Here is a 27,845-nt window from a genome sequence, read left to right as displayed (position 1 = left end):
GTGCGGCGTAAACAAGTGTGTTGTTTAGTGAGCTGTTTGTACATTACTTGTTTCACTCATTTATACTGATCACAACGTTGCAGTCTTCTTTGTTATGCAATTAATAAAATAATCCTTACACGCACCATGTTATGTAGAGTGTAAACAATATATGTATTTTTTATCGATTGATTAATGCATTGTTAAATTAATCTATAGAGCCCGTTTGGCCAAAAAAATCACTTTTACTTTGAACGTGAAACATATTGGACCCAAATAGACTTCTACGCAATTATGAGGAATTGCAGGAACCACATAATTTTAGATCATAGGACTCAATGATTACTTTTGTTTGGGGCTGTCTGCAAAATCAACCTCGATACATTTTCCGTTGGTTAAGCCCGTTTCAGAAAATCACAATGTTTTTTGCACATTCAAATTTTAGCACGAAAAACGAAATGTGCATAAGGCTGTATATGTCCTCTGTTACACTTAATACGCATTTGCTTCTTATAAGCACATGAATTGATCATGCATTCATCTCAGTTGGCCTTTGTGAAGGTTCTACAATATTTGAATAAACACCAATTAGCCGCAGTTACTAAATGTTCTGAATTTTAATGTATGTATAAACGAGTGGGGCATGAAAGGCCTACTGTGAGATGCCACGCTTTTAAAATGAACCACTGATGACCAAACGGATAATATTAATCAAATGGCTTCAATTCAAACCTTGCACTTTTGTTCATGTTCTGCATCCCCAACCTAATTTGCATGCATCATCCCCCTACATTATAAAGCAGGTTCATTAATTTCAGATTAAATCTTGCTCATTAGCCAGCGCTGTGAATGTAACCTTTTCATAGCGCAGCACCATATGCGGTAATCTACACTCCTGCTGCTGTTTTCTTATTTAATTGCAAATTCACAAAATGGAAGCTGCCGTATTTGAATACTGATGCTCAAGTGGTGGTTGATCTGCAGTTTCCTGCGAGGTCGTTCTAAATACGAGTTTTCACCTCTTGAAAGCCAATACCGAGGGACGCATTCTGCGCAAGGAATGTGCGCTGAATACCTCACAGGTGCAGGTAATGATTGTTATACGGTGCATGAGATAAGCGAAACAAGATTTATTTACACATAAGACTGTATATTCAACTAGGATATGCTCGTTAAATATGTAAGATGCAATCGAAAACTTGAATTAGTCTCAATACAAACATTAAAAACTTACCCATCAATTTATCGGTATTATATACATATTGCTAATTTCAAATGGTGTGCATAGAGTATATCACACAAAAATAATGGGTTATCTTAACATCTTAACACCTGTTTTGTTGCCGGAAAAAAGGGGGAAAACCCTATTATATTTTGATATAAATAATTGCATGCATCGTTTGCAATTTGTTTCATATTATCAGTCCCTTTAGGTCAAGGTGGAATCCAATTTCTGAACAGTTTCAAATCTGAAAGGCTTGAGCAGGAATTTATGGAAATCATTAGTCACATCACGGTTATGGGATTTAGAGTGGCTTTCCAGGTTAACAACTTCACTCATGAGGCATGGCAGGACGACTTCCTCATCAGTTCAATGGATTAGAAGGTACATGATGTGCCTAATCGAAATGTAAAATGTCACATTTAAAATATAAAATTGCTGGTTATCAATATAAATGCTCGAGGTCTTTAAAACACACGGTGGGCTGCATACAAATTCCCATGCAACATGGCTGATATATCAAATACTGCGCAGCCAAAGTGATTGCTTCAGATAACAAGTGTCACATTTTAAAATTAATTTATTCTCCACAAGCTTGATGACAACACACTTGTTTACTACCATAGTTTTCTTAGTTGGGAGAATGAAATAACTATCATTGTAGTGACAAGCATTCACAAGTATCATTTAATATTTGTAAAATACTCACCATTTGCAAAGTAAAAAAATTCAAGTTGAAAGCATATTAAAATGCAATTTGAATGCACATTCACAAATTGTTGGATACATATATATCAATCTTGACTTAAAGCTTTCGTGACTGCAGGAATTAATATCCTTTGGATCTTTTGGTAAAGTCACGTAGATAGGTTCAAATGAATAAAAAAATAAAAGCAAAAAACACAACGTTTCGAACAGGAGGAAAAAAAAGGGGCAAAGCTGCCAAAGCAGACTGTTTTAAAGATGTTCCCATCCTGCCACCTTGCGATGTTAGTTTTTATTTTTCCCGTGGCTTCGGCTCTCCGATTTTACATTTACAGGTTAAAATTTGTTCAAACCAACATAGCCACCTCCCCGCGCCAACCTCGACGTTGCGGCGGCTCTCCGATCTTACATTGACATGCAAATTTATCACATTTACATCACTAGCCCCGCCCACTTATTTTATGACCCTTGGGCTACACCCATTTTAAACCATTAAAACAGTCTGCCTCAGCAGCTTTCCCCCTCTTTTCCTCCTGATGACGATCGCTTGTGCTGTTATCGAAACGTCGTGGTTTTTATTTTATTTGTATTAATTTGAACCTATCTACGTGACTTTACCAAACGACCCAAAGAATAAATATATATTTCAGTTTTAGGCCAGACATTACAGTCTTCTTAAAAAACACATTTTTGGGTGTAATATCTGTCATGAGACTCCATGTTACAAAAGCATGTAATTTCTGCAACGTTCTACATCGTGATAAAATGTACAAGGACTTCTATATAATGAAGCGTTGACGTAAAAAAAGACGCAAACACCATTTACAAATAATTGTCATGAAGTACCTGGATTGACAGGCATAACTGCCATATGAAAGATGGATGGCAATAGGATGCCTTGAAACGGACGTACAAAGAGTCAATGAAAATAGAAATAAATTAGATGAGCTGTTCCAATGCCAAGCATCTATAATGAAAACAATGCTAGATCATTTTAAACAGACATCACAGCAGCCACATGCACACAGTCAGTTGTGTTTATTGCCACAACTTCTGGATGGCTGAACCATGTAATTTTTCAAACCCAACTTCACGATGTGTTCTTCAATCACAACATTAACTTGATACATTGCACACGAATACTTGCAGGGATTTGAGTTATTTTGGAGCATAACTGATCTGATTAGTGGACAGGTTAAGCATTACCAAGCAATGCTTTCTAGTGACCATGACCATTAAATGTATTAAATATTGCTCCTGCACACGCAACATTTAATTGTACTGTATCACCAAAGGAAAGCAAATGTTTACGGAGTATATGTTCAGATATTTTCCCCAATATAGGAATGTGTCATTTCGACCACTGGCTCAAGGGGCACTGAGAATGCAGACTTCACTTTGGACATGTCAAACGTAAGCATGTTTAAATTTCAAAAAGTTCACCATCGAGGACAGGGTTCGCAACCTGTGGCTCCAGAGCCACATGCGTCCCTTTAAGGACTGCTTCCTGATGTTATTTAATAAGGACCACCGTGTCGTATTCACATGCATTAGTTCTTCAAATCGTTTGATTAATGAATTAGAAAAAAAGGCTCATTGTTATTTTGGTTGCCGACCCCTGATCTAGGATTTAAAAGTCAAAATGCAAGGTCTCCAATTCCTTTGCAAATACAAAAAACCATAACTGCTCGTCTGCCATGAAATATTAAATGAAAATAATAAACCCATGGTCCTATTATAACCCTCCGATATCATGAGTTCTCTATGGGTTGTTGCATTGGCTCTGCCAAGGGAGAGTGTTCTGCTAGACTTAAATATTGCTTTGCCAACATGTGAACCACAACTCATGTGCATCTGCCTTTCAAAAGCACAAAAAGTAACCTCTGCTTGTACACTTCGAAATTGTTTCCTGAATGCAATAACTGTTATGAAGTAATGTTCAATTTAGGCACTAAAATGTTCAATTTAGGCACTAAAATAAAATACTAAAATTATATTTTGACAATTTAATTTCAATTGAAATAATCGATAAGAAATTGGAAACATGATTTAACACAATGCGAACCTCTGCACACATTGGTTGTATTCCTGCTTGATATAACCCAATTTTATCTTGAAGTGGATTTGTGTGCGATGTTTAGTTTACCAAACTGACAAAGGCAGTTTAATCACGAAAGTGGAAAATACTGCATGGAAATACTTCAAAAGGAATTGTTTAATGGCCAAGAAACAGTCAATTTTACATACCACACAATGCAAAATGTAATTCAGTGGGACTGCTTTCCTCTCGAGTGGAGTTTATGTTAAAACAGATTTTTTTTTTAAACAAAATAACATACAAAAACGCATTTTCTACAGCAGGCCCTCCATTTCCTTCATGAAAGACTCGTACATGTCATCCTTGGTGGCCATGGTGGCTGTAGATACGGAGGTCACGCTGGATTTCTGCAGGGGCCGCTGGGCTATGTCCTCATCCGCCCGCCGCTGGGCGCCCCTGCCCTTGGCCTCTCGCTTGACGCGCAGCGAAGTGGGCATGAACCGGGTCACGTCGGCTTTGGGGTTGGTGATCTGTGGCTTGGCGCTGATTGTAGCGCCCGCTGTCGCTTTCTTCTCGATGGTGGCACCAGCGAGTGGCTGCTGCTGCTTTTGCTGTTGACTTTGTTGCTGTTGCTGCTGCTGCTGCACCGCGATACTGGGCACTCCAGGGCCACCCGACTCATCTGGTTTTGGCCGCTGAATGAGGCTCGGAGGGGCACTGAGCACTCCAGGATTGGGAAGACCGCCTGGCTGACCAGGAGGGGGGAAAACTCCAGGAGGCCCCAGCGGGGGGGCCATGGACAGTGGGCGCATCATGCCCGGGCGTGGAGGAAGCATCCCTAAACACACAAGCAACTCATTTATCAGCTGATCTCTACCAGATGTAAGGCTACCTCTGAAAGTCCTTTCAAGTGACCTTCTACCAATTAGGGGCAGCAATTTCCCCCACCTGATCTTCCACTGATACTAATGTTCATTGAATCACAATTAAACTGATATATCTAATTCCCAGAGCAGGAAATTATCGAAATTTAGTGCACAACCAAATTTAAAGTGAATAATTTTTCGTGCAGTCTTTGGGTGGCCAGACTGGGACCATCAACTTACTCCACTTGAGAACCCAATTTTCATCACAAGTGTTTACCTGGATTCGAACTCAGGATATCAGAGGTGCCAGCTCAGCAACGCTCTGATGTCTGAGCCTTAAATAGTTAAGGTGGCCAATTACATTGTTGTTCATGGTTGGGAAAGATAGGATAACTCCACAGCATCAAGTCAATTGTATTCAGCACAAGTATAACAACTTTAGGTGGTGTCAAGATGGCCTAGTCAATCTAACCCACCAGTCTTAGGAAAACAAAGTGTTCTCTGTCTCGCCTGTAACAATACAAATGATGTTCCATCTATCCAGACCCGATAACAAATAAGAAAAATCATGCATATGCATGATTTCTCGATCGCATTTTAACATGCGCTTATTCTCATAAATATGTAATTAATACTGATAATACAATATCTTACAATTCTCAAAAGATGCTGTCATACATCACATGATGTGTTAAGTCACAAGGTTACGTCCCGCGTAATGACATCATGGTGAGGTGAGGTGCGTACAGTTTGTGACAATCATCTTCGCAGGAAAGGGTAATCTCCTTTACACTGATTTTTATCACCAAGTTTTAGGCAACCAATCAACCAATTCGCCCAGTATTCTATAAGGTATTATAGCAATGCATGTTTACACGAAATTTAAATTTGTATTGAATCAGTTTTACGAAATATATCGTCACCTTCTGCTACTAACCAATGGGCAGCCTAATGCATAAATGCTTTAAACCTTAGTTGGAAAGAGTTAAAATAAATAATTTAGTAGTAAAGTGCGAGGTGTCAATACCTGGGATTGCAGGTGGCATGAGGCGGGGTGGGGGTCCGCGGGGAGGGGGACCGGGGGGCAGACCAGGGGGTGGCCCTGGAGGGCGGCCGGGCGGAGGTCCTGGTGGAAGCATGCGAGGGGGCAGAGGCCCTCGCATGCCAGGCATCCCTGGCGGACGCATGAATGGAGGAGCACCTGGGGAAAACAAACAACAAATCCACGGTGAACAAATGGTGCTTCGTCAATGCATCCTGAACGACGACAACAGACCAACATGAATTACTAATAACCAAATTGAAACATTTAAAGGTTTTTGCTTGTGTAAAATATCCATAAGTCATTAAGAGCTGTGTTGTATGCACGATGCATTCTGAATTCTGATTGCAGAACAAATTAAAATAGAATATGTTAGGGACGCGTTTGAGATTCTCGAATACGAACGTTGAGCCTCAATAAGAAATTTTGGATCCAAAATGTTCTTGAGTTTCTGATTGATCAGAAAGTGTGACACCACTGGAACATGACTTCTATTTCAGATTGACAAAAGTGGTGTCACATGGTGTCACTTTTGTTCGCACAAAGATAAGTTAAATTATTTAAATGTATGATCCAGAAAAACCCTAAATCATCCTTAAAAATGAGAAAACCTTTCAAATCAAAACTCATTCCTATAAAATATACATGTAAAGATGCAGCCATGCAATTCCTTGCTCATGCCACTGCTGACAGAAGGGCCTCAACTGGAGAGGGTTCAAGAGAAACCCTCGAGAAGACTTAATATCCATACGCTGGCTAGACGTCGAAAAAAGTCGGAATACCCACAATTTACTCCACCACATGCATCCTGCTGATTGACTGTGGTGTACCCATTTATACTGCTGGGTGGAAAGAGGAAGGGGGATTTACGAATCTTACCCATTGTTTCAATATCGCGTCGGAAGATTGAATCGAGCCTTGTGGATTGTGTTAACCCTTACGCCATGGCAGCTTAAAGCCAAGAGATGTGTACTGGATGATTATGGTGATTGGCTGGTGTTAAGTCTTTTGGGTGGTAACACATTGCTATGGAGAACTGTCTTCCGGAAGAAGATCCTTAACCACCAGATTAAACCCCCCCCCCAACTTTTTCTTAAAAATACAAGGACAAAAGTGCGTCTTATAATCTCGACAATATCGTACATGTATTGTAAGAGGCTATTTCAAGCGAACAGTAAAAAGAGCATTCATAACATTCACACGTGTACCTGGAGGCGGCCCAGGTGGAGGGCCAGAGGGGGGACCAGGGGGCCTCATTATAGGTGGGCCAGGGGGCACGAGCGGTGGGGGTCCCTGAGGGTGCATCATCATGTGGGGAGGTGGTTGTGGCTGCTGGGAAGGCGGAGGCAGCATGCGTCCATGTGGCATCTGTGGGGGAGCTGAGGGATGTTTCATCCCAATGCCCGGTGGAGGAGGTGGAGGCATCGGCCCTGTCTTTAGCTGCTCCCTGCCCATCCTGTCATCCGTATCTTTCTTTTTCTCCTCTTGCTCAGCCTCCATGTCTTCATCATCATCATTATCATCGTCATCGTCTTCCTCTTCGATGCCTGGTACCTCTTGACCTGTAACGGCGAAAATGTACATTACGTCAATATTACATCTTGGTTTTAATATGGTCAGTGGAATATCAGTATACTTTAACTTTACTTCTCAGCCATTTTGATAATCCACTGCGAGATGAATACCTCTCAACATGGGGGTTGGTTAATTATAATTCACCACACTGGTCAGTGCCGGTTGGTGAAGATGGGGCCCATCCATGGCTTGGAATCTAATTCAGGATGCCGAGTTCATAGCAGTGTGCGAACCACTCCACCACCAACCCCTGTAGTTTAGTTCAATTCCACATTTGTCAAGTACCACTATGACTAACAGTTTAATTGAGGCAATAGCAGATCTTGCCTTGATCTAAATAATCTGGAAGCATTATCCAACTCTGTATGAGTGTAATATGCAAAGCAGTGGTGACAGCGAACTGCACGATATAAATGTGTAATCTGCATTGGTGAAATATGGGCATATATTGCATTGCCTAACAAAGGATTTGACCATTCATTTCCACCAATGACATCAGCTAGCATTGACAGCTTGTGAAAATTATATTTTTTTAATAGACACTTATAGGAACTATGAACTAAAAAATGTCACAAGTATCTTGTGTATTGTAATACATCTTTAAAGTTTTTATGTGTGTAGCAACGTTTATTATAGGAAGCCTTACCAGCCATCCTTAACATCATGGCCTGCAGCGGAGTGAGGCCGCCCTCTTTAGTCTTTTTCTTCTTCTTGACGATGGGTTTTGGAGGCTCCTCTGGAGCATCAGCGAATCGCACCGACCGCCCTGAGAAAAAAATGTTGAGATTAAACTGGAGGAGGTTTTGGCCTGTATCCACGAGCTATCCTGCTGCATACCCACTGGCATTTTATTTTAATCGCAATGTATTTAAATAGTTTTTTTACATGTTATAATTGTATTGTCTGTAGCCGTGTTTTTTGGGGGATTTTTTATTCAAGCTCTTTACAATGTCTTGCAATACCTTTTATATTTAGAGGTTTCATAAATCAAAGTTATTATTAGATGTTAAGTAAATAAGGTCATAACTACAAATGTCATGCATTGTGCCAAGACTGTAGGAATATTTAATTACTTCTAAATTACATTTTATGGCTTGCCCAAGATAGAAATCACTCACAATGGCTAAAAAAATAAGTGTACATTTTTACAAACCATGTCCAGGCTGCCATATATCATGCTTTTGATAGTGCACAGCTGTATTTGTTTAGATGCGTCTCCACACAGTACTTTGTATTTGTAACAGAACAATTACGAAGCACATTGTATTTTTTACAAAAACGTATTCCCCAGTAATCATTATAATGTTATACCCAACACACATGCTGTGATCTCACTTGGCTAAATACAATGTAATCGATATACCAGGCGAATTTCCAGAAAATAGCTGCTACACAAAACCCTGTAAATTCCATGAAGACCAAATTTTGCCCATTTACAGCTGGTCATTTTTAATATTGCTTTTATTTATACACATTATATAATTGTATTGTAATAACTATTGACAGAAACGTCAAATTAGCACTTATAATCATGAAAATTACAAGCCAATTCTGGGATGCATAATCCAATGCTACAGTTGTCCAGAGGTGTGGACTCGAGTCATGCGACTTGGACTCGAGTCAGACTCGAGTCATGATTTTGATGACTTCAGACTCGACTTGGACTTGCGTCATCTTTGACTCGACTTGACTCGGGACTCGAGAGCAAAGACTTGAGACTTACTTGTGACTTGCACAACAATGACTTTGTCCCACCTCAGAGGTGTGGACTCGAGTCATGCGACTTGGACTCGAGTCAGACTCGAGTCATGATTTTGATGACTTCAGACTCGACTTGGACTTGCCTCATCTTTGACTCGACTTGACTCGGGACTCGAGAGCAAAGACTTGAGACTTACTTGTGACTTGCATAACAATGACTTTGTCCCACCTCTGGTTGTTACTATACAGGACAGGACTAAACTGAGACTGGCTGACGATTTCAGTGTGGAAAAGTAGCTAAGAACAAGTCAGCGTGAGTGCAATTTTGATTTATTTTCCAATTTTTCGGGATTCCACATATAATGTAGTATGTGCAGGACACAATAAATCACTCACATTATTTTAAGAACACATTGTACGCACACGTAGAAGCTGGCACGAGAGGACTATAACGAGGGGTGCCACCGAGGAGTTTCTGGCGGAAAGGGCTCACCGGACCGCTCGGCGGTGTCCTGGTGTGATGTTTTGTCCTGGTGTGATGTTTTGTCCTGGTGTGATGTTTTTTCCTGGTGCAACATTTTGTCATGTTCTTCTTCATCCTTTTCTTTGCGCTTCTCATCCACGTCATCATCGTCATCATCGTCGTCCTCGTCATCGTCGTCGTCATCGCTCGAGTCGTTGTCCGTGTCCTCGCTGCCGTCTGCGTCCAGCCCCTCATGCAGGTTTGGGTCCTTGAGGTCCTCATCGTCCAGCTCTGGAACAGCTGCTCCAGCACACGCAGGGGCAACAAACGCAAGCCAGACTCATGGCAAACAGCTATAATCATTCCTACGGACATGACACGCTTCAGAACCAGTCATTGTAAACTATTATACCCACGGTCAGTAATATGGACTAACATTTAATATTAACTCATAGCAAACAGCGACAGGTATGGTCACTAATAAGTGCAAGACGAATATGGGCCACATTTCAGTGATCGCTTACCAGCCTCAGGGTCGTATATCTCCTCATCGTCGTCTTCCTCATCATCCTCATTTTCCTGCGAGGGAGCAGCTGGCTGCACAGGGGCTGCACGAGGCCCAGACAGCAGGCCTGCTTGCATTAGAACCTGGGGAGGGGGTGGCCCAGGGGGAGGTCCTGGGGGCCTCCTGCCCAGCGGGAGCCGAATCACACCTGCGCCAGGGCCCACCTTGGTCGCACTGTCACACGTGACCAACAGAGGGCGCAAACCCAAGTCAACGAGAACATTTTTCTCCAATGCATTTTCTGGTTGTACACGGTGTTGTTCGGCAAATCTCATGCTGTGGTCCACATGCTCGGAGTTTAGTCAGGAACCTACTTTAGGAACTGATCTTCGATATGTATGAATCTTAGTTTATGAATTAGCTTGCAGCATATGGAGCGAAGCATCGGAGATTATGCGAAATTATAAGAGGAACTATCTGAAAACACATCGGAGTGCTATAAAGAACAAACACAAAAAACTAAAAACAGTAGTATCAATCTAGCCCCATACATCACTGGATGCCATGGTATGCACACCTGAAGGCGGAAGGCTTCTTGAGGATGGAGAGTGGCTGCGCGCCTGGCAGGGGGATGTCTTGGATGGATGTGATGTTGGAGGGCGCGTGTGGCATCTCGGGCAGTGGGATACTCTCTATCTCCACGTGTTGGGCATTCTAAAGTAAAGTAAAAAATATACCACTTAGCAACATAAACGTTGGTCTGACTGACAAGTCTGCAAGCTAACATATCCTTCTGAAGGTAGTGCAAATATATATTTTTTAAAATCAGAAGTTGATCATTAATTCCAAAATTAGGTAATTAGCGATATTGATAACTATAATTATAATTTTATATAAAATATTTATCTGTTATTTATTATCTGCACAAGTGGCATGTGGAGCATGTAATCGGTGATTGAGTAACAGATTAAATCGTACATTTTTTACCGTGTACTTTGCAAGTTACATGCAATCATGCAATTATGTAACTAGGCAGCAGCAATATGGTACTATTCAGTTTACAAAAAAGTACATTTTAACAGTACTGAAAACCCATGTATTTTAATAAAATATTGCTTACTTCCAAAAAAATCTAGACTACTCACTATTAACCACACTAGCATCTACCCAGAAATAATAAACAAGAAAATCAAGCATGGATTTTAAGCTATTTTTCAACATGTTAGATTTATGAGTGTAAACCGAGTGGCTTTACTGGAGCCCACCTTGACAGCTTCGTAGTAATTGCACATCTGCAGGCGCTTCTGATTGTACTCAATCTCAGCGGAGCGTAGGTCCTTGTACTGATCGGGGTTGTCTTTCTCATAGAGGTGAAGGATTCGGTCCAGCGTCTCCTGAAGTTTCTTACGCTTGTCTCTCAAAACCTTTTCATTCAAGATGGGTGTCTGTATGGCACTAAATTCTGCAACAAACATTCCACATTTTTACTCAAAAAATATCCTCCCATGTAAAAAGAAAAACTGCACTTAAACATACACTCCTAAGAAAACAATTCCAATTCGCATTTGAAGCAAGCACATCCACTACTCATATTCACACAATGTGTTAGCATCTTATAATGTATATTAAAATAATATTATATCATAATGGCCTCAAATGCATGAAGACATGTGATCGTGTTTGATATCTTGCATGTTTCGATGCCAATCTGTAACACATGGCAACTACTGCCTGCGACTGTTTTTCTAGATACGTCTTTAATACAAACGTCAAGTTTTTTATGATGCCCGTCTCGTTTTTTTGTAGTGTCTTGTTATAAAGCTGCATTTAGATGCTATACATATTCAAATTGCAACTGTATATAATAAATTATAAAAATGCATAAATGACATGACTTAACATATCGCACATAGTATGGTCAAGATGCACATGCTGTACTCAGACTGATCAAATGACTTTTTATTTTGAATGTTACCACATGTTCAAGATTACTTTACAGGTGTAAGTGTGTAAAGCAATCTTGAACAGGTATAAAGAAATTTTGAACATGAAATGTGATACTGGTGGTGGATCACAAAAACTAAATGTCCGATTTCTAAAAGCAGCAAATCATTCTACAGAGCTACATTTAAAAGTTTGTTACCAAGTTCATCAAGTTTCTCCATGTCCCTCAATATCTGTTTGGGATCTTTCATCTTCAGCACCGCTGTCCGCACCATCATGCGCTGCTTTTTGTTCTGTAAACAAGAATTTCACAATAAGGTAATTTGCGATGAAGCATTTACAAATATTTAATCAAAAGCAGCCATACGAACACATTAATTTACAGTTAATTAGCGCAACGCACTTTTAACGTGAATAATTTTAAAAGATCACTTTTATAAAGCCTTTCAGAAACATCCAACTATAAAACTGCTAAAAATATAAACTTGAATCTAAAAGACCCTATCTAAAACAAATCTGAAAATCTTTTTTCTCAAATTTCAAAATGCCAGTTATATATGTTGTCCTGCCAATTTCCAACGTCCCAAGTGTAGATACAAATGAAGCAATTACAAGGCAAAAGTCGTGCAATTGTTGAATACCTTTTTAAGTTCTCTCTTTCTTGCTTCCTTGCCTGAATGGAAACATATTTTTAGGAGAATGGTATAGAACGGCAATATCAAACACAGAAATTCCACATTTGTACAACATTTTTTAATATTCACAGTACAGTATACAATTAGAATATATTGAATTTAAATAGCATCAAGGCTCTCAGTTTTGAGATGGCAAGCTTAAGTCCGAGTCAAGGTTAGCTCAGCCCATTCACGTCGATATTTATCAATGCGACAATAACGTTATTAGCAGATTGATCTCACTACTGTGGATGTTAGTATCGTGTTCGTGCTCATAAAGAAATTTCCAAGTGTTACTAAAATCGGTGAAAATGTATTCATATCGGTTTAATTAGTGTTTCAATAACCTTTACTTATCAGTAATTAAGTTGTGTCCGCGAAATATCATTACTTTAAGTGCAATGACAGTAAAGTTATTAATTCAGTCATTGATTCGCGTATCACTGTTGATCACGAAGGCATCACAATAATTACTGTTGTACAAAAAAAGAATGTTGTACAAAACTCAAGGAGCATCAAACATCACGCAAACTGCGATCATCATCGCAGCGGCTTTTAGCTGGTCATCGAAAAAAGAGGGCCACTGCATCGCTCGCTTTCAGATGCGCTTCTGCGGCCGTCTGGAACGCTCTTCCTTCCGATATCAGGAAGCCACTGGGAGCTATATGCACTTTTCAATCTAGATCCGACAAACTAATTTCTTTACAACTTATTTTTGCGTTTAGTTCGTTGCCCTTCCCCCGGCACCTCCGATGAGCACGGTTGGCTAAGGTACGGCGCGAAAGAAGTTCAACACAGAAAGACCCCCCCCCCGGCATGGCCTGTACACAGACTGTTCGGGCAAGCGCTGTTAGCGAGCACCTATTAAGACCGGCACAGCACGCGAGGCGATGGAGAGGCGGACAACCACGTCCGGCCGCCTTTGTCTCCCTCCTGGCGATATTTTACTACACACCGCACCGGGTACTCGTGTCAAATAACCACACAACAACCGAGGACGCCTACCATCGAAAACAAATCAACGCAAAAACTTTCACGTGCACCTGACGGGGGGAGGGGGGGGGAGGGGGGGGAGGGGCCGCCCCCCACCCCCCACCCCCAGCGCGCGCGCTTGCAAAAATCTTTTCGCAGCGCGCCATTGGCTCCCGCGCGTCACGTGGTGCGAGCGCGGCCCAATCAAAGGCCGAGGGGGTGGCAGCCCTCGCGGCTCGTTGCGGCCGAAGCGAACTCGGGGGACATTTGAGGCCTGGCGAGTGGCAGCGGCGGCGCGCTCGGCGGGACTCACGCGCTTGGTCCGTGGGGTTCATGAATTTCCCGCTCTTCGTGGAGCTCGTCGAGCGCCGCCCCATCTTGGCTTCGCGTTGGTTCGCCCGACAAGAAACGGCTGCGGCGGTGGCGCTCTCCCCCCCTCCACACCCCCACCACGAACGCCGCAGTAGCGAGACGCGCGCGCGGCCCCCTCTCAGCGACAACTCCCGGCGTGCAGCGCGAGAGTGGGAAGGGTGGGTGGGTGGGGGGACACGTGACGGCCGCCAGCCCCCGCCCCTCGGTGAAGTCACGTGCCCGCTAGCCCCTCCCCCTGACGTAAACACGACCGCCTCATCAGAGGCCGTCCATAAATGACGTCACGCACCTAGGAGGGGGGGGGTGAAAAATGTGACGTCACATCAAAATGCGCAACTTTAAATAAATATAGACAACACGTTCTGCTTAAATTTTGATTTAAAGTGTTCGTGACTGCAGGGATTCATATTCTTGGTTCTTTCGGTAAAGTCACGTAGAAGGGAAATAATAAAATAATAAAAATATGAAACAATAAAAAATTCTCACGACGTTTCAAGCAATCATCATCAGGTGTGAAATCCACAGCAAGAAAATGTTATTTCCCTTCTACGTGACTTTACCGACAGAACCAAGAATACGTTCTGCTTAATTAAAGACTTTTTAATTAATGTTTTCTCCTACAACATCAAAGTGCAGCGCCACACTAAATACGCACGACAATGACAATAGTTTAAAGCGATTTGAAGCATGTTTTATTTGGGGGGGGGGGGGCAGAGCTTTGTGACGTCATATTTGAGGGGGGCTAACTTTTTATAACGCCGTGTGACGAGGGGGGGGGGATAAAAATCGTCCAAAATCGCGTGACGTCATTTATGGACAGCCCCTTATGACGACGCACTCGCGTTTTAACTTTAAACGGTAAACTCAGTTTAACACGTAGGCTTTCGTGACCAATAAATGTGTAAATGTTGTGGGTTTACTCTCCAACGCACCTGTGTGCTGTACTAGTAACAAAATTGCATGTTGTGTTTAGGTGACAAAACCTTGCTAATTGGCTGTGTCGGGTGGTGGTGGGTTTAACGACACATTTAAATTTACGCGATCTCACCCCCCAAAAAAAACTTATTATAGATATTAGTCGCGAAAGCATACGTGTTAAACAGAACAGATTGTTGTCGCCTTACAAGTCTATAAACTATTTATTTACTTGACCACGGTACCTTTTTGCCAGTTTCAAAGTATTAAAAATGAGTTTTTTTTAATCATTTCTGGGCAATAAAACAGGCGTTGAGATGTCGAAACACCAAATAGATCCTCTTTTGCAAGGCATCAAGTAGTGTATTAATCACACGCGGTACTTGTGGAGAACATTCAAACAAACATGCTCTTTAAACACATTCCTGCGTAGGGAGCTGGTAGGAACGTTGGGTTGCTCGGTCAATGGCCAAGGTCAACGGCGGCGTGGTGTATTCCGCAAATATGCCCGACTGTGAGGGCGGTCACAAGCCGGTGTGAGTAGGTTAAACGTTGAGTTTTATAAGGGCACCACGGGGTGACCAGCCCCTCCCCACCCAGCCCCTCCCCACCCAGCCCCACCCCTCCCACCCCCCCACCCAGCCCCACCCTCCCCACCCAACCCTTCCCACCCAGCCCCTCCCCACCCTCCCCACCTAGCCCCTCCCCACCCTCCCCACCCAGCCCCACCCCCACCTAGCCCCACCCTCCCCACCCAGCCCCTCGCCACCCTCCCCTCTCCACCCAGTCCCACCCCTCCCTTTTTTGGATGCACGACGGACGGACGGACACAGTAATCCCCTGTGGGCTGGTGTAATCAGGAGGTTCCTACCAGTAATATATGGCATTATCTTTGAAACTCAAGGACAATGCATTGGAATAGGTGTCAACCCATACGGTTTACCAGTACCCATGTACAGGGAAATGTAGTTATAGGTCCATACGGCGTACAGCCGTTTCAATACGGGCAAAAAAAAAGTTTGTCTATTTATGTTTCTCCTTTGTGATGGGACTTTATAGGATGAACGTTGAAATGTATAAGGGCACGGGGTGACCAATAAGGTCTGAATGTCTGTAATAAGGTCGGCACTATAAGGGGTTGACAGGTATGTCTTGGTGTAGGCCAGTTTCAAAGACAATACATTCACTGCAAGTACATGTGGTTAATGCAGACATGATTCCTTGCAAAAGGTATCTACAGTATTTGGTATTTAACGTCTGAACAGCTGTTTTATTGCCAGAAAGGGTAAAACCTATTCTTATTTTTCATGTTTTTGTTATTTTACCAGGTAAGGCCCACTGAGCTCGCTATGTGGCTCTTTCTCAGAAGCGACCTGACCAGAAAGGATGGCGCAACTAAGTGGCTTAGATTTCGATTAAAAGCTTTCGTGACTGCAGGGATTCATCTTCTTGGTTCTTTCGGCAAAGTGGCTTAGTCATGTGGACATTTATATCAGTAGCCAAACACTGGAAACGAGTGATGTTGATTCTAAATGTGTAGGGAAAAAACCGGAGGACCCGGAGAAGAATCCACGCGACCACGGGGAGAGACACCACAAACTCCAAATATTCAGCAGGCGTCAGGGTCGGGATCGAACCCACAACCTCGTCCATTACAGGCGAGGGAGTTAACATCTCGGACGGGTTTCATCTTCTTGGTTCTTTCGGTAAAGTCACGTAGAGTTGTGGCCGAAACGTCGTGAGAATTATTTTATTATGTTTTATTTTTATTATTTTATTACTTCCCTTCTACGTGACTTTACCGAAAGAACCTAGAAGATGAATCCCTGCAGTCACGAAAGCTTTAAATCGAAATCTCGGACGGGTGTTGAAACCAATCCTGGTCCCATTATACAATTTGTACTTATATACCTTATTTGTTTCTATTAAATGTATTTTAGTGACTTGCTTATCTTTTCTCTACTTAGCACTTCAATCGTTGGTTTGTATTGTTTGTTGTTGTAACTCGATGACCCACCCCGACTGGACATGTGCAAAAAGAGCCAAGTAGCTCGTCAAATTCCTTCAGGATAAAGACTCCGATTCTAATAGTACAACAAGAAAGAGAACCATTGCCCATTCATTACCCGCAAATGTATTCATTGGAATACTGTGCACGTACACAGAGTAATCACCGCCCACTTCTGTGAAAACTTGGCAGGACCCTCCTGAAAGAGTGATGATACCGAGTGAGGCTTTCCTGAGTAAACAATAATTCATCAGCGACGAGAAGACTTGTGGCAAGGCTTTTTGAGTGAACCACCAAAAAACAGGTCGATAATGTGAAATACGTAACGGGTAAATTATTTCGCGATAATCGTCATATCGTGATATTTTCTATCCTATCGCGAAAAAGTGATTATCGCGGCGACCCTATTGACCGAATGAATCTGTAATTTACGAGAAAATCCCATAACGGAATAAGAGTTCATCCTCTGTGCGTTTTTGCAAAAAACATCAACAGTATCTTAAGGACTGGCATCTTCGTGTCCACTAAAGTCACCATCAGTGGTACATTTGAACAAATGTGACCGACTGACAACAGCAGCAATGAAGCAGTGATCGACTACTGTGGACCGATTTCATCAAAAAGACTCATCGGCACAGCAGTCACCAATGCTCATTGCTTCAAAGTCTGCCTCTGAAAACCATTTGTGTGAACACTTCCACACTTCTTTCGATGGGGAAAATGTAATGGGATTGTCCACACCATGTACAGTAATTTTGACATAGAACCTCCACCAGGGGGCAACTGAGGACACAGGGCTTTCTGGAGCAATTGCAGGCCAACGATCTTGCTGGAAACGCCATTGTGGCGGTTTCCACTGAATAATCTAAACCATGTGACCGTCATGCATAGCTAAAACATGCATTGCCACAACACAGGCAATCGACACAGCTTGCTTTTCCAATCTAACTTGTCCCAATTGGCTTTCTTAAGTTTGCAGTGCGATTATTTTTTTTACACAGAAATTTGGTATTTAAATAATAATGTCCTCATATCCCAAAAGTAATTTAATAAGTTGACAAGTCATTATTAAACCTTGATATTTAACTGGCTCTAGAATGATCTGCAATCGAACAAAATATATTTCCACATGCTCGAGTCTAATCATTAATTAATAAACATTCCTAGTAATGTCCCATGTCTGCTCATTATGTAATGCATTCGAAGATGTAAGTCTACTACATTTACGAAAACGTCACTGGGCTCATTGGAGGCTTTATTGACAATTCAATGCCACGATGACAAACATGACATTTGCAGTCACTGCATGTTGCAGCCAGTAAGGCAAGACTTAAAAAAAACAGTACATTTACGGTTAACAGTACAGAGCTCACGAGTTACAGATGTTACTAGTAAGTAGCTGAAATTGACAAGTGTAAAAAAGACATTATCCTTTATGCCACTACTTTTGATACAGTGGAGTTAGAAGTTTAATTTTCTCAGCACGGAATCAATTTAACCATGGAGAGCAGATGATCAGAAGTCTTGTACAACATGAGTTAGCTTAATTTTTTAGGAAGCTAGAACTTGTTTTCAAACACAGTAATACTATCGTACAAAACACTAAACCAAAAAAATCATAAATATACCTTACAAAACAAAGCCATTTCAAATGTTTTCCCCTGCAATGTAATGGAAATAGTTTACTTTTCATTTAAGTCAAGCAAGTGCTCGTAGCCCAATGTATCGTGAGGGAAACATATATATACTGTACCTCACACTTCATCACTTTAGGTTTAGCAGAATTAACCAACCAGGAGCAGCAAGCTGTTGAGAAACCAGATGGACCATTCATCTGCATGAATATCCCATAGTACCGTACCACCACATAGGTTCTTACGTAAAACACACGTTTAAAATCCAGTCAAGTTCAGAGCTCTGTAAAATAGCTCTGAAAAAGCAAACATTTCAAGATAACACGTGCATAAATTGGTTTTCTTGAACATTCCCAGGATTTGTATTTGCTACCAAATCCATACACATCAAAATCTCAATATTCATGCAAGCAGTCATCACTTGACATGCTTACAAATGAAATGTTCCATCTTAATGGATTATGCAGATGAATATTTTAATAATGGACAATTACAAACAAAATACAGACTATATATTTTGCAGATAAATTGAGGTGGAACCACCTCCAAAAAAAGCTTACATTTTATCCACTCCTACAATATCAGAGACACATGTATCTACTTTGCTACTGAGCTTAAAGCTCAAGCTGATTATCATAACTTAGGAAGGATCAACTCAACCAAATGCCCTTCAGTTGTGTAAAAAAAAAAGTTCAGATGAGTTGCAGTATCAATCTGCCAAGTGGATAGCCATTGAATACATCAGCTCAACACAATCATATCGAGATGGAGACCAGGGAAGTGTACATTTATGAAAAAAATTCTTAAACTTAAATGTACACAAGTTAATATTAAGGCAGACATTTCTACAAAATCGTGTCATGTTTAACTTGTGCTGTTGTACAAATGAGTTGGCTTACATTGGTTTAAAATACATGTCTTGATATCACCTGTGTTAAAAGATGACGGTACTCAATGGGAATAAAAGTGGTCCAAATCTATTCCTGGACCAAAGCACAGTTGCCAAATGCATCAGTTAATTATTGTTGAGTGATCATGGCACTGCGGTCAGCATATTCCACAACTGACCTAGCAACTGGATTTCACTTCTCAGCCACAGCTACCGTGTCACCAACCTGGACTGACCTGTGAAGTATGACCAAAACAACTGACACGAGATGGAGAGCCCATCGTCCAGCAGGGGCTTGACAAAGCATTGCAATTAATTATATTTCATGTTTGTTATTGTATTCAATTAACAAGTCATATAACAACTTGGCCGAGTTGTTACAAGTTGCCAAAAATAGCACGAATCATGACACTGCAAAAAAAGGACTGGCAATGTGGACAAAAAATATAACAGAAAACAGAGTGCAAGCATCAGAGTGCAAGCAGTTGGACTTTTTAAATGTCCATGTACATATGCACATTTTTATGTTCCTTATGTACAAGAAAATGAGATGGCATGGGAAGACCATTTCGCATACAATGACAATCTTGATATGAAGCTTTCCAAACAGCAGGAGAACTGCCTCACCTGATAACGATTGCTTGTGTTGCGATCGAAACGTCGTGATCTATTCATTTTATATCTACATGACTTAACCGAAAGAACCCAAGAGAATGATGACAATATAACACTGGCTGACTTAATAATTCTGAGACGTCACAAACATCCCCAATATAATTTTTCCAGTACCTTCCAAATCACAGCAGCTATAATTAATCATTACTTACATTGTTGGTCTAAGCCAAAGCTACTTTGAGCTTTAAGTCATAAATATTCATTATACATTATGTAGATTTTTGTTACACCGTACCTAGTCTATAACACAGGTAATGAATTTAAAGGCTGTAAACACTGCAGACATTACATTTTATCTTACAAAATTGTGTTTATCACGTGACTCATATCAACACGTTACAAAACAATGCAACGTTTTTTACTTTTATAAATCACATTCATTCATCATGCATCATCAGCACAGGACCGTTGGGCCAAACGTGTGACCTCTTGCAACAGCATTCACATAAACTTCTCTTGCTGCCATACCAGCATCTCGAGTACGGTAGTTTCTTTGATCCACATATCACGGGGGGTGGCACTATTCATTTGGTTATTCAATTACCAATAAAACATTTTTGAAAAACGACATTCCTAATTTTTTTTATGCATAAGGGGCATGCTGTAGCACGTGAAAATCTAAACTCTGACAGACGTTTCGAAATTCTCTAAGTCATAAAAAGGCTTGCTTTTACAGAATTTAAAACAGGTGTTTTGCGAAATTCTGAACAAAACATTTTAAGTGTGTATGTCAGGCAATGTAATGTTGATTATAATCCAAATGTTGAAGGACACGATGGACAGGGAGATGCTAAATAATAGTTATTTATATTTCTATACATTCCTATAAATAACACCTTTAGCAATAAATGCAACAATGCAATAGCACCATCATTCTATCCCATAACATGTCCTTTTGTACAAGTGCATTCACTTTACAGACATTACACAACTTAACTTATCCTACTCGTAAAATATGCTACCCTGAATGGGTCAACTTACAGAGAAGACCACATACCTCACAATGTTTTACTGGTGTGAAACGTAAACAGTGTAACGTGTTACCAATTTCTGTACCGAGAAATCCAATAATTTCCCAATATACTAAAATGAGGCAGGTACTGATGACAGCAACAGCAGTGTCTTAAGTTTCAAAAATCACGAAAGATTGCGTGCCAAAATAACTCCTTCGCATACCAATTTGGGCACAAATGCATTTTGTGAGCAATACAAGGCTCCAAATAATAATAACTGCCCTGCTGTTTTGAGTGTAAACAGTTTATTTATATTTGATGTGCAAAAACCAAACCAGTCATAGCTTATAACAGTTGGTTTGGTACAATCATTGTTTTAAATATGACTGTTTGTGTTTTGCAATTGCATTGTTTGCAGAACGGATTGCATTGTAGGTAATTCTTCTTATATCAAACGTCTTGCCTATGAAGGTCCTGAACTAAATCCGAAACGGAGCATCTTATGACGAGTGTTTTTGTCCAGTTTACATAAAACATCTTCAACTCCAAGGTTTTCTTTAATGTGGGTTGATTTCAATGTGTACCTGCAAGCAGAGAAAATACAACATGATTCACAATGACAGAAACACACAACAGTGTTCAACTTTCATACAAAATGCAAAACCTCACAAGAACAAACATTAAGCTTTAAATCGAAATTTTAGGTTCATTTACAAGGCATTATAAAAGCAACAACAATGCACAAAAGTGAAATGTAGACACTATTTATTTATTCTAATCACAAACTTACCAGTCTTGTTCCACCTCTACACCATCTATGGGGAAGCCTTTGTTCAGCAGTGGATTGACAAAGGTACAAATAAATCACAAGCTAAAACGTATTTAAATGGTTATAACCACTCGGCCATAATATTATTATTGAATTACTGAACCCTTGATTATTTACCATTCAAGTGTTGGCATACAGTTACAACAATTGGGTTATGGACTTTAGCCATACCAATACATGCTGTAGTTTACATTAGAAAAACTTATTTACTTTCAAGGTCAAACGACACTTTATGTCCCAAATTCATCTAAGGATGCCTTATTTAAAATTACGGCTCTATTAAGTAGATGAATCAAAAACATTTAAGTGGTTACTTATTTTGCATGTGATTACTCGGCCACTTTCAAAACGGTGCTGGCCTCTACATCGTGTCTTCTGAAGGAAACCCCCAACAAGCATCACCCACAGCGTGACACGTTGAAGATACCAATGTCACCAAATCCCACTCATCATCTCCCATCCACAGGCACACGTGGGAACAGAGGATACTTTTTTTTCGCAACTACTTTAATTGCATCAGATTAGCCGATTAATCAAACCGATATTTGGTTTAATAATCTAAATTACTTAAATAATTAGATTTGCGAGCTCTAGACATTTTTGACTGGTCTCTGTTATCCATTCTACTGACCGTTGCAGAGATTTACCCAGGCTACACAGTCCTTATAGCACTGTTTGTATATATTGCTGTAACATATTCAGTATCAGTCCCATACATAAGCAACTGTACTACCAGGTACCATGGGATGCCAAGTGTAAGTAACCATATGGCATGAGTTACCGTGGCACAAGAAAATCAATAATGAATTATTCTAGCAGCATAGACCCATTGTTTATTAGTTTAGGCACAATATACTTCTTCCAGACAACAATAATGTAATAACCTCCGTTGTCCATTTCAACTTAATATATTTGCTTAACATTATACTAATTCTATCTGCAGGTTGCAATGGCAAAGTGTTGGCAAAAGAGCTCTGATGTACGACAATTTCAAATTAAATTGAAAGCTAGACAATCATAAACACGTGTAGAAGCCAAATTATTATTTAAAGTACAAGATTATGGTGTACTTAGTTAGCTGTGCTGCTAAGCTTTGGTTAAAAGCACATTATGGGTATTTGTAATTCTAAAACGCCTAAGTCACGAGTCAATGTACAGTAATGCAGAGAAGAAGTGGTGATGATATTAAGAACAGAGGCATGTTATAAAGAGAAAGCCTGCTTTTCTTTTACGGATAAATAGCTGAGCAAAACGTGGATGAATTAGGTTTTAATACAGCAACTACAAAACATGGAAAAACAAAGAGGCCCGTAATTTATTTTGGGATAAATGACAGCGGCGTGGGGCAGCAATGTGAAATTAAAGATGAACTCTGGCACACAATGTACAGCTCTTCTTTCAAATGGCATCAGTCCAGTGGTGCAAAGTTTAAACCTTTTCCTTGCCTACCCACACAATCTAGCGAATAGCGTATTTGGACGTATGTGTAATTAATATTTGAAAAATTAACGTGCCTGTCAATATGGCTGCACCTCCCCAACAGCTGGATTCAACCTGTCCTGTGTGGGTTCACCGAAACCCCGAAAGGTTGCCCGCCCACAGCCTAACATGATGATGACCTTGTGGCACTTGTAATAGACATTATTTTAACTCCAGTCTGTTTGTTAACAAGCGGAAGTCGAGAGTACTGCAGCACCTGTGCTCTAAAGAGTTCGTCAGTCAGCACTTCACCACTTACATGCGTGCGATTTAAAAGTCGCCATTACGAGCGACATTTAATCCTCTAGATGTGGCGATTTTTAAATGCCACGTTAGAGCGATTTGAGCCATATTTAGATTTTGAAACGCACTGCCTTGGCGATCATCGCCATTGCTGGTGACGGAGCTGCCAAAAATGAAACACATTTTACATTTGTCAAGATGTGACAAACAGGTAATTTTATTAGCCATTTTTACAGGTAGATAAAAATGCCTGGTTAAGTCCAACCGATTTGACGAAACAAATTAATCTAAAATCAGGCTAAACCGATGTGTCAAAACATTGAATTAATCCAATACAAATATCTCCAAGAGTGTTGCTCTGAAATTTCCGGATCACTAAAATATCTAACAGCTCTTCGTAATAACAGATCACTCGATTCGCTGGGCGACAGTGGCTTTGTCGCGCCGTGTAAAACGCGATTTCAACACATCGCTGCAATGTGGGCCTGGCTTAAAGCACCGCACCACGAGGTTATCACAGCCTACGCCGCTTCGTCCAGCACACTTCACCATCATTGTCGAGTCCCATACAGTACTGTACCACCAAACCACCACATAATCACATTACCACATCCACAACAAATAGCATAACCTCCACCATCATGAATGCCATCACCATCATAAGCACCACAACAATCGCAACAACCAACACAAGACCATCACCATTACAAAGTGCGCGCACACACACACAAGTAACACTTGACTGGCATGTCAGCACACAAAAACACACACACACGGCATTTACCTAACAAAGCCACCGCGCGGGCCTGGCAAATGGTGTTGGGTGGTTGGTGACGACAAGGCTGGGAAGGATGGTTTTTTAATCAGCGCACCTGCAGCCGCACGTTCATCACCATGGACGCCACGAAGTACATGTAGGGGAACCTGTGGCGGAACTTCCACGCCAGGTCGAAGAGCAGCAGCAGCGACCGCGTCATGTTCTTCGAGAAGAACGTGTAGAAGTGGCCGAAAGCCGCGGCGTCCGTCAACCCGACCATGGCCACGGCCCTCCGGCGATGAACCCGGCGAAGACTTCCCGGCTCGAGAGGCAGCGAACTGGAACGAGCAGCGGTCGCGTTATGGCCACCAAAAGTGAAACGCGAACACAAGCGGATGAAGGATGGTATCTGGTTGAAGCGCTGCTGGTGGTGAGGGGGGGGGAGTGGAGTTTGGTGGTCGCTGGTTGGCTTGTTGGCTTGTTGGCTTGTTCGAGGGCGAGAGATTGGTTGGCCAAGCCGCGATCCGTCCAAAACACGGGTTTGCCCCCCTCCTCCCCACCCGATGAATGAGCGTTTTAAGTTTTTGCCGCTGTGCGTTTTGCGATGTTGACAGCCGTGACCGCCGACGTAGCGAGAAGCGCGGCCGAACAATGAAATAGGCCGCGCGTGGCTGCAGTGAATATGGGAGGCACAGGCGAGCAGTTTTATAGCGGAGCGCACTGCACACACACGAGAAACTCGAGACCTGACACTAACCAACTATGCAAACAGCAACTTGTACGATCGATCCCCTAATCCTACCCTTGACCAACTAGCTAATCGGCCACGAGTAAAATATCCCACTAACCAAAACCCATAACTACATTGCTAACCAGCCACGAACATTGCTCCACCCACACCGACCCCAACCAACCACAAACACCACCCTAACGGACCCAAATCTAACCCCTATCCAACCTCACCACTAGTACTGGTCCCACCGCTAATGAGACTAGCCTACCAAATACTAATACTCGCACATATCCCGAACCTAGTGCGAACCAGGCACTTGCAGTATCCCCAACCCTAGCCAACTCTTTCACGTGGCACTCTTATTGAGCCTAACCACAATCCCACCTCTCAAGTTTCCGTAGGGTCACTTTTTGTTATGTTTTTCTTTTCCAGTTCTGAAGCTCAGAGTGGCCGTCAAAGTCCTCCAGATGTCGGCCTGCGGGGGTCTCCGCAGCGTCTCTCTCTCTCTTCGCCTCGTCTGCAGAGTTTGCAGCGTGTGGTGTGTGCCCAATTTGGGTGGTGCTCGGCCGCGTGCAGTGGTGAGCAGCTGCTATGCACGACTGTGTGAAGGGGTGAGCTTGCTTTAAGTGGACAGTGTGAAGTGGTGAGCTGATGCTATGAGTGGACTGTGTGGATTGGTGAGTAGTGATGGATGGATGCGTCCCTGCTATGTCCCCCCCCCACCTACGCCACACGTGGCGCGGCCGTCGCGACCCTTGACCCGACCCAGCTGATTGCAGCCGCCTCGTGTCGTCGCCCCTCATTGGTTCAGCAGTCGCGAAGCGCCACCAATCAGACTCGAGGGCATTCAACTGGGGCCGGTCATGGGGAGGGGGGGTGACCTCTCCGATAAAGGGGCGGGGTCTACAGAGATGGTAGCCAATGGGACGCAGGGGGGAGGGGTTCTGCCGCGGAGAGGCGGGGCTTGTGGACAAGAGGGCGGTACTTGCGGACAAGGGGCGGGGCTTGTGGACAAGAGGGCGGTACTTGCGGGCAAGGGGGCGGGGCTTCGTTGCCCCCACGTGGGGGTGGGGTTGGGGGGAGGTTTCATAATCCGAATTTTTATTTCGACTGCAGTCGGAATCCGATGAGCTAGGGGCGAGTCAGGACGTTACAACAACAAGCAGTACAAAAAACGTGATTGGAGTGCAAGTTAATAGGAGTGGGTTTCACACAACGCAGGGGATACACAACTGCGGAATGGCTCTGACCTCATGAAGTCAACAGCAAAGTCAACAGCAGTGAGCGTTGTGGTGACTGTCGTGCCGGCGTATTCAAATTAAGACGAAACCGGTCCACAATTGTGTCTTATCACTGCTGCTGTCAACTGGTCACATTTCCTCATTGCGATGGTGGCTTTAGACGAGAGGACCACTGTCGTTCTTCTGGAAGTGCTGATAGTTTGTTCCATAACGCACGTTGTTTGAAACTCATTGTTGGGAGGCTTCCACCAATTCTGCTCTGATGGCTTTTTCTCTTCACAAACTTGACAAACTGGGTTTCCAACTACAGTAACTTTTTGTTTTGTATGCCAACAGGACCTACATCTCTGATGTATTGACCTGGTCAATATATGAACCTTATGGCGGGACCCCGGCGTCCCATAAGCCCCCGGCTCTAGCATAAACATTATAATGTAAACAAAAACTTTGCTCTTTTTCACCAGTGGGTTTGAAGGATGGTGGCAAGTGTTGTCTTGTTAGACTATGCCTTTAAAACTGAAAACTACTTACCTGCAGTACCTCTATTTAAATACACTATCGAATTTGTTTTGACCCCTCTGTCAATCATCGTGTTTCTCAAGTGTGGATTTGTGAACAAACTTTGTAAACGGTAAATAAAATAGTCCGCGTTTTCAATGCGCTGTTCATATTGTAACAAGCGTTTATACCAATGTCACTCTACAGAGTAGTGGGTAGCCGCTCCTCTTATCCGCATTGATACGAGCGGTATGTGGGGACTATGGCTTAACCGCAAAAAAACCGATCTGCACAGATGCATACGGACAAGGTAATAGGATTGTCATCGATTGATCCTGGCTGCAGACATTGGTAGGTCACAAATAATAATGAAGAGAGCAGTTTCACTGTATTATGCATACCGTTATGACAAATAAAGGACCTAAGTCGTGCAGGCAGTTTGAGCAGCTTTGGATAAGACTCATAATCCTGGCCATACCCGAGCATGGAGTGCATTCGCTTGTTCAGCTCTTCTGTGCATTCATCCTCGCTGTTGTGCTTGGACACGACATCACAACAGAATGATCCGCACCACATGGGTCGCCGCGTTTATGTGCGCGGTGAGACGGAGTCGCCAAAAATAAACTAATTAATTGCTTCCGTTTATTCGGGACCCCGAGGTCCCGCCATACGGTCCATATGTATGTATGTTGAACTTCCTTCGCGCCGTACGTAACCAACTGCTAATCGGCACGGGTGGCCACGTAATAATGAATATGTTGTCTTTAGTTTGGATACTGTATGTGCCGTCTATTCAGTAAGACAGTTTGCAATATTGTTCAGATGGGTAAAATAGTGTCCTCTTAAAAAACCTCTCACAACCAAAATAAGCATTCATACATGGAGTATTTATATATTTTCCAATAGATCCACGTGGATCCAGTAAATGAGAAA

The 27,845-nt window shown here is 42.2% G+C and overlaps 2 protein-coding genes across 5 annotated transcripts; both read right to left on the bottom strand.

Moving 5' to 3' along the window:
- Window positions 1-1,870: 1,870 nt before the first annotated feature.
- On the bottom strand, window positions 1,871-14,190 carry WBP11 (WW domain binding protein 11). The gene is made up of 11 exons (XM_078856782.1): window positions 14,000-14,190; window positions 12,682-12,713; window positions 12,240-12,333; window positions 11,362-11,558; window positions 10,674-10,810; window positions 10,116-10,330; window positions 9,622-9,891; window positions 8,074-8,193; window positions 7,061-7,414; window positions 5,838-6,011; window positions 1,871-4,782 (listed from the first exon to the last, which is right to left on the bottom strand). The coding sequence occupies exons 1-11, from the start codon at window positions 14,061-14,063 to the stop codon at window positions 4,259-4,261; spliced, it is 2,181 nt and encodes a 726-aa protein (XP_078712908.1). The 5' UTR covers window positions 14,064-14,190; the 3' UTR covers window positions 1,871-4,258.
- Window positions 14,191-17,149: 2,959 nt separating this feature from the next.
- Window positions 17,150-25,908, bottom strand: LOC144932573 (small integral membrane protein 10-like protein 3). 4 transcript variants are annotated; one of them, XR_013636920.1, is made up of 4 exons: window positions 24,556-24,917; window positions 19,684-21,716; window positions 18,735-18,787; window positions 17,150-17,180 (listed from the first exon to the last, which is right to left on the bottom strand). XR_013636920.1 is itself a non-coding variant. In XM_078856780.1 (3 exons), the coding sequence occupies exons 2-3, from the start codon at window positions 24,718-24,720 to the stop codon at window positions 21,690-21,692; spliced, it is 192 nt and encodes a 63-aa protein (XP_078712906.1). In that variant the 5' UTR covers window positions 24,721-24,778; window positions 25,558-25,908; the 3' UTR covers window positions 18,236-21,689. The 4 variants fall into 4 exon arrangements, 2 of the variants coding, with proteins under 2 accessions (XP_078712906.1, XP_078712907.1); XR_013636919.1 differs by lacking the exon at window positions 17,150-17,180 and having other exon boundaries at window positions 18,236-18,787; XM_078856780.1 differs by lacking the exon at window positions 17,150-17,180 and adding an exon at window positions 25,558-25,908 and having other exon boundaries at window positions 18,236-21,716; window positions 24,556-24,778.
- Window positions 25,909-27,845: the final 1,937 nt, after the last annotated feature.

Source organism: Lampetra fluviatilis, chromosome 5 (assembly GCF_964198595.1).
Source record: "Lampetra fluviatilis chromosome 5, kcLamFluv1.1, whole genome shotgun sequence".
Lineage (NCBI taxonomy): Eukaryota > Metazoa > Chordata > Hyperoartia > Petromyzontiformes > Petromyzontidae > Lampetra > Lampetra fluviatilis.
Note: the sequence above shows the minus strand (reverse complement) of the source record. Positions and strands in the feature narration are given on the sequence as shown.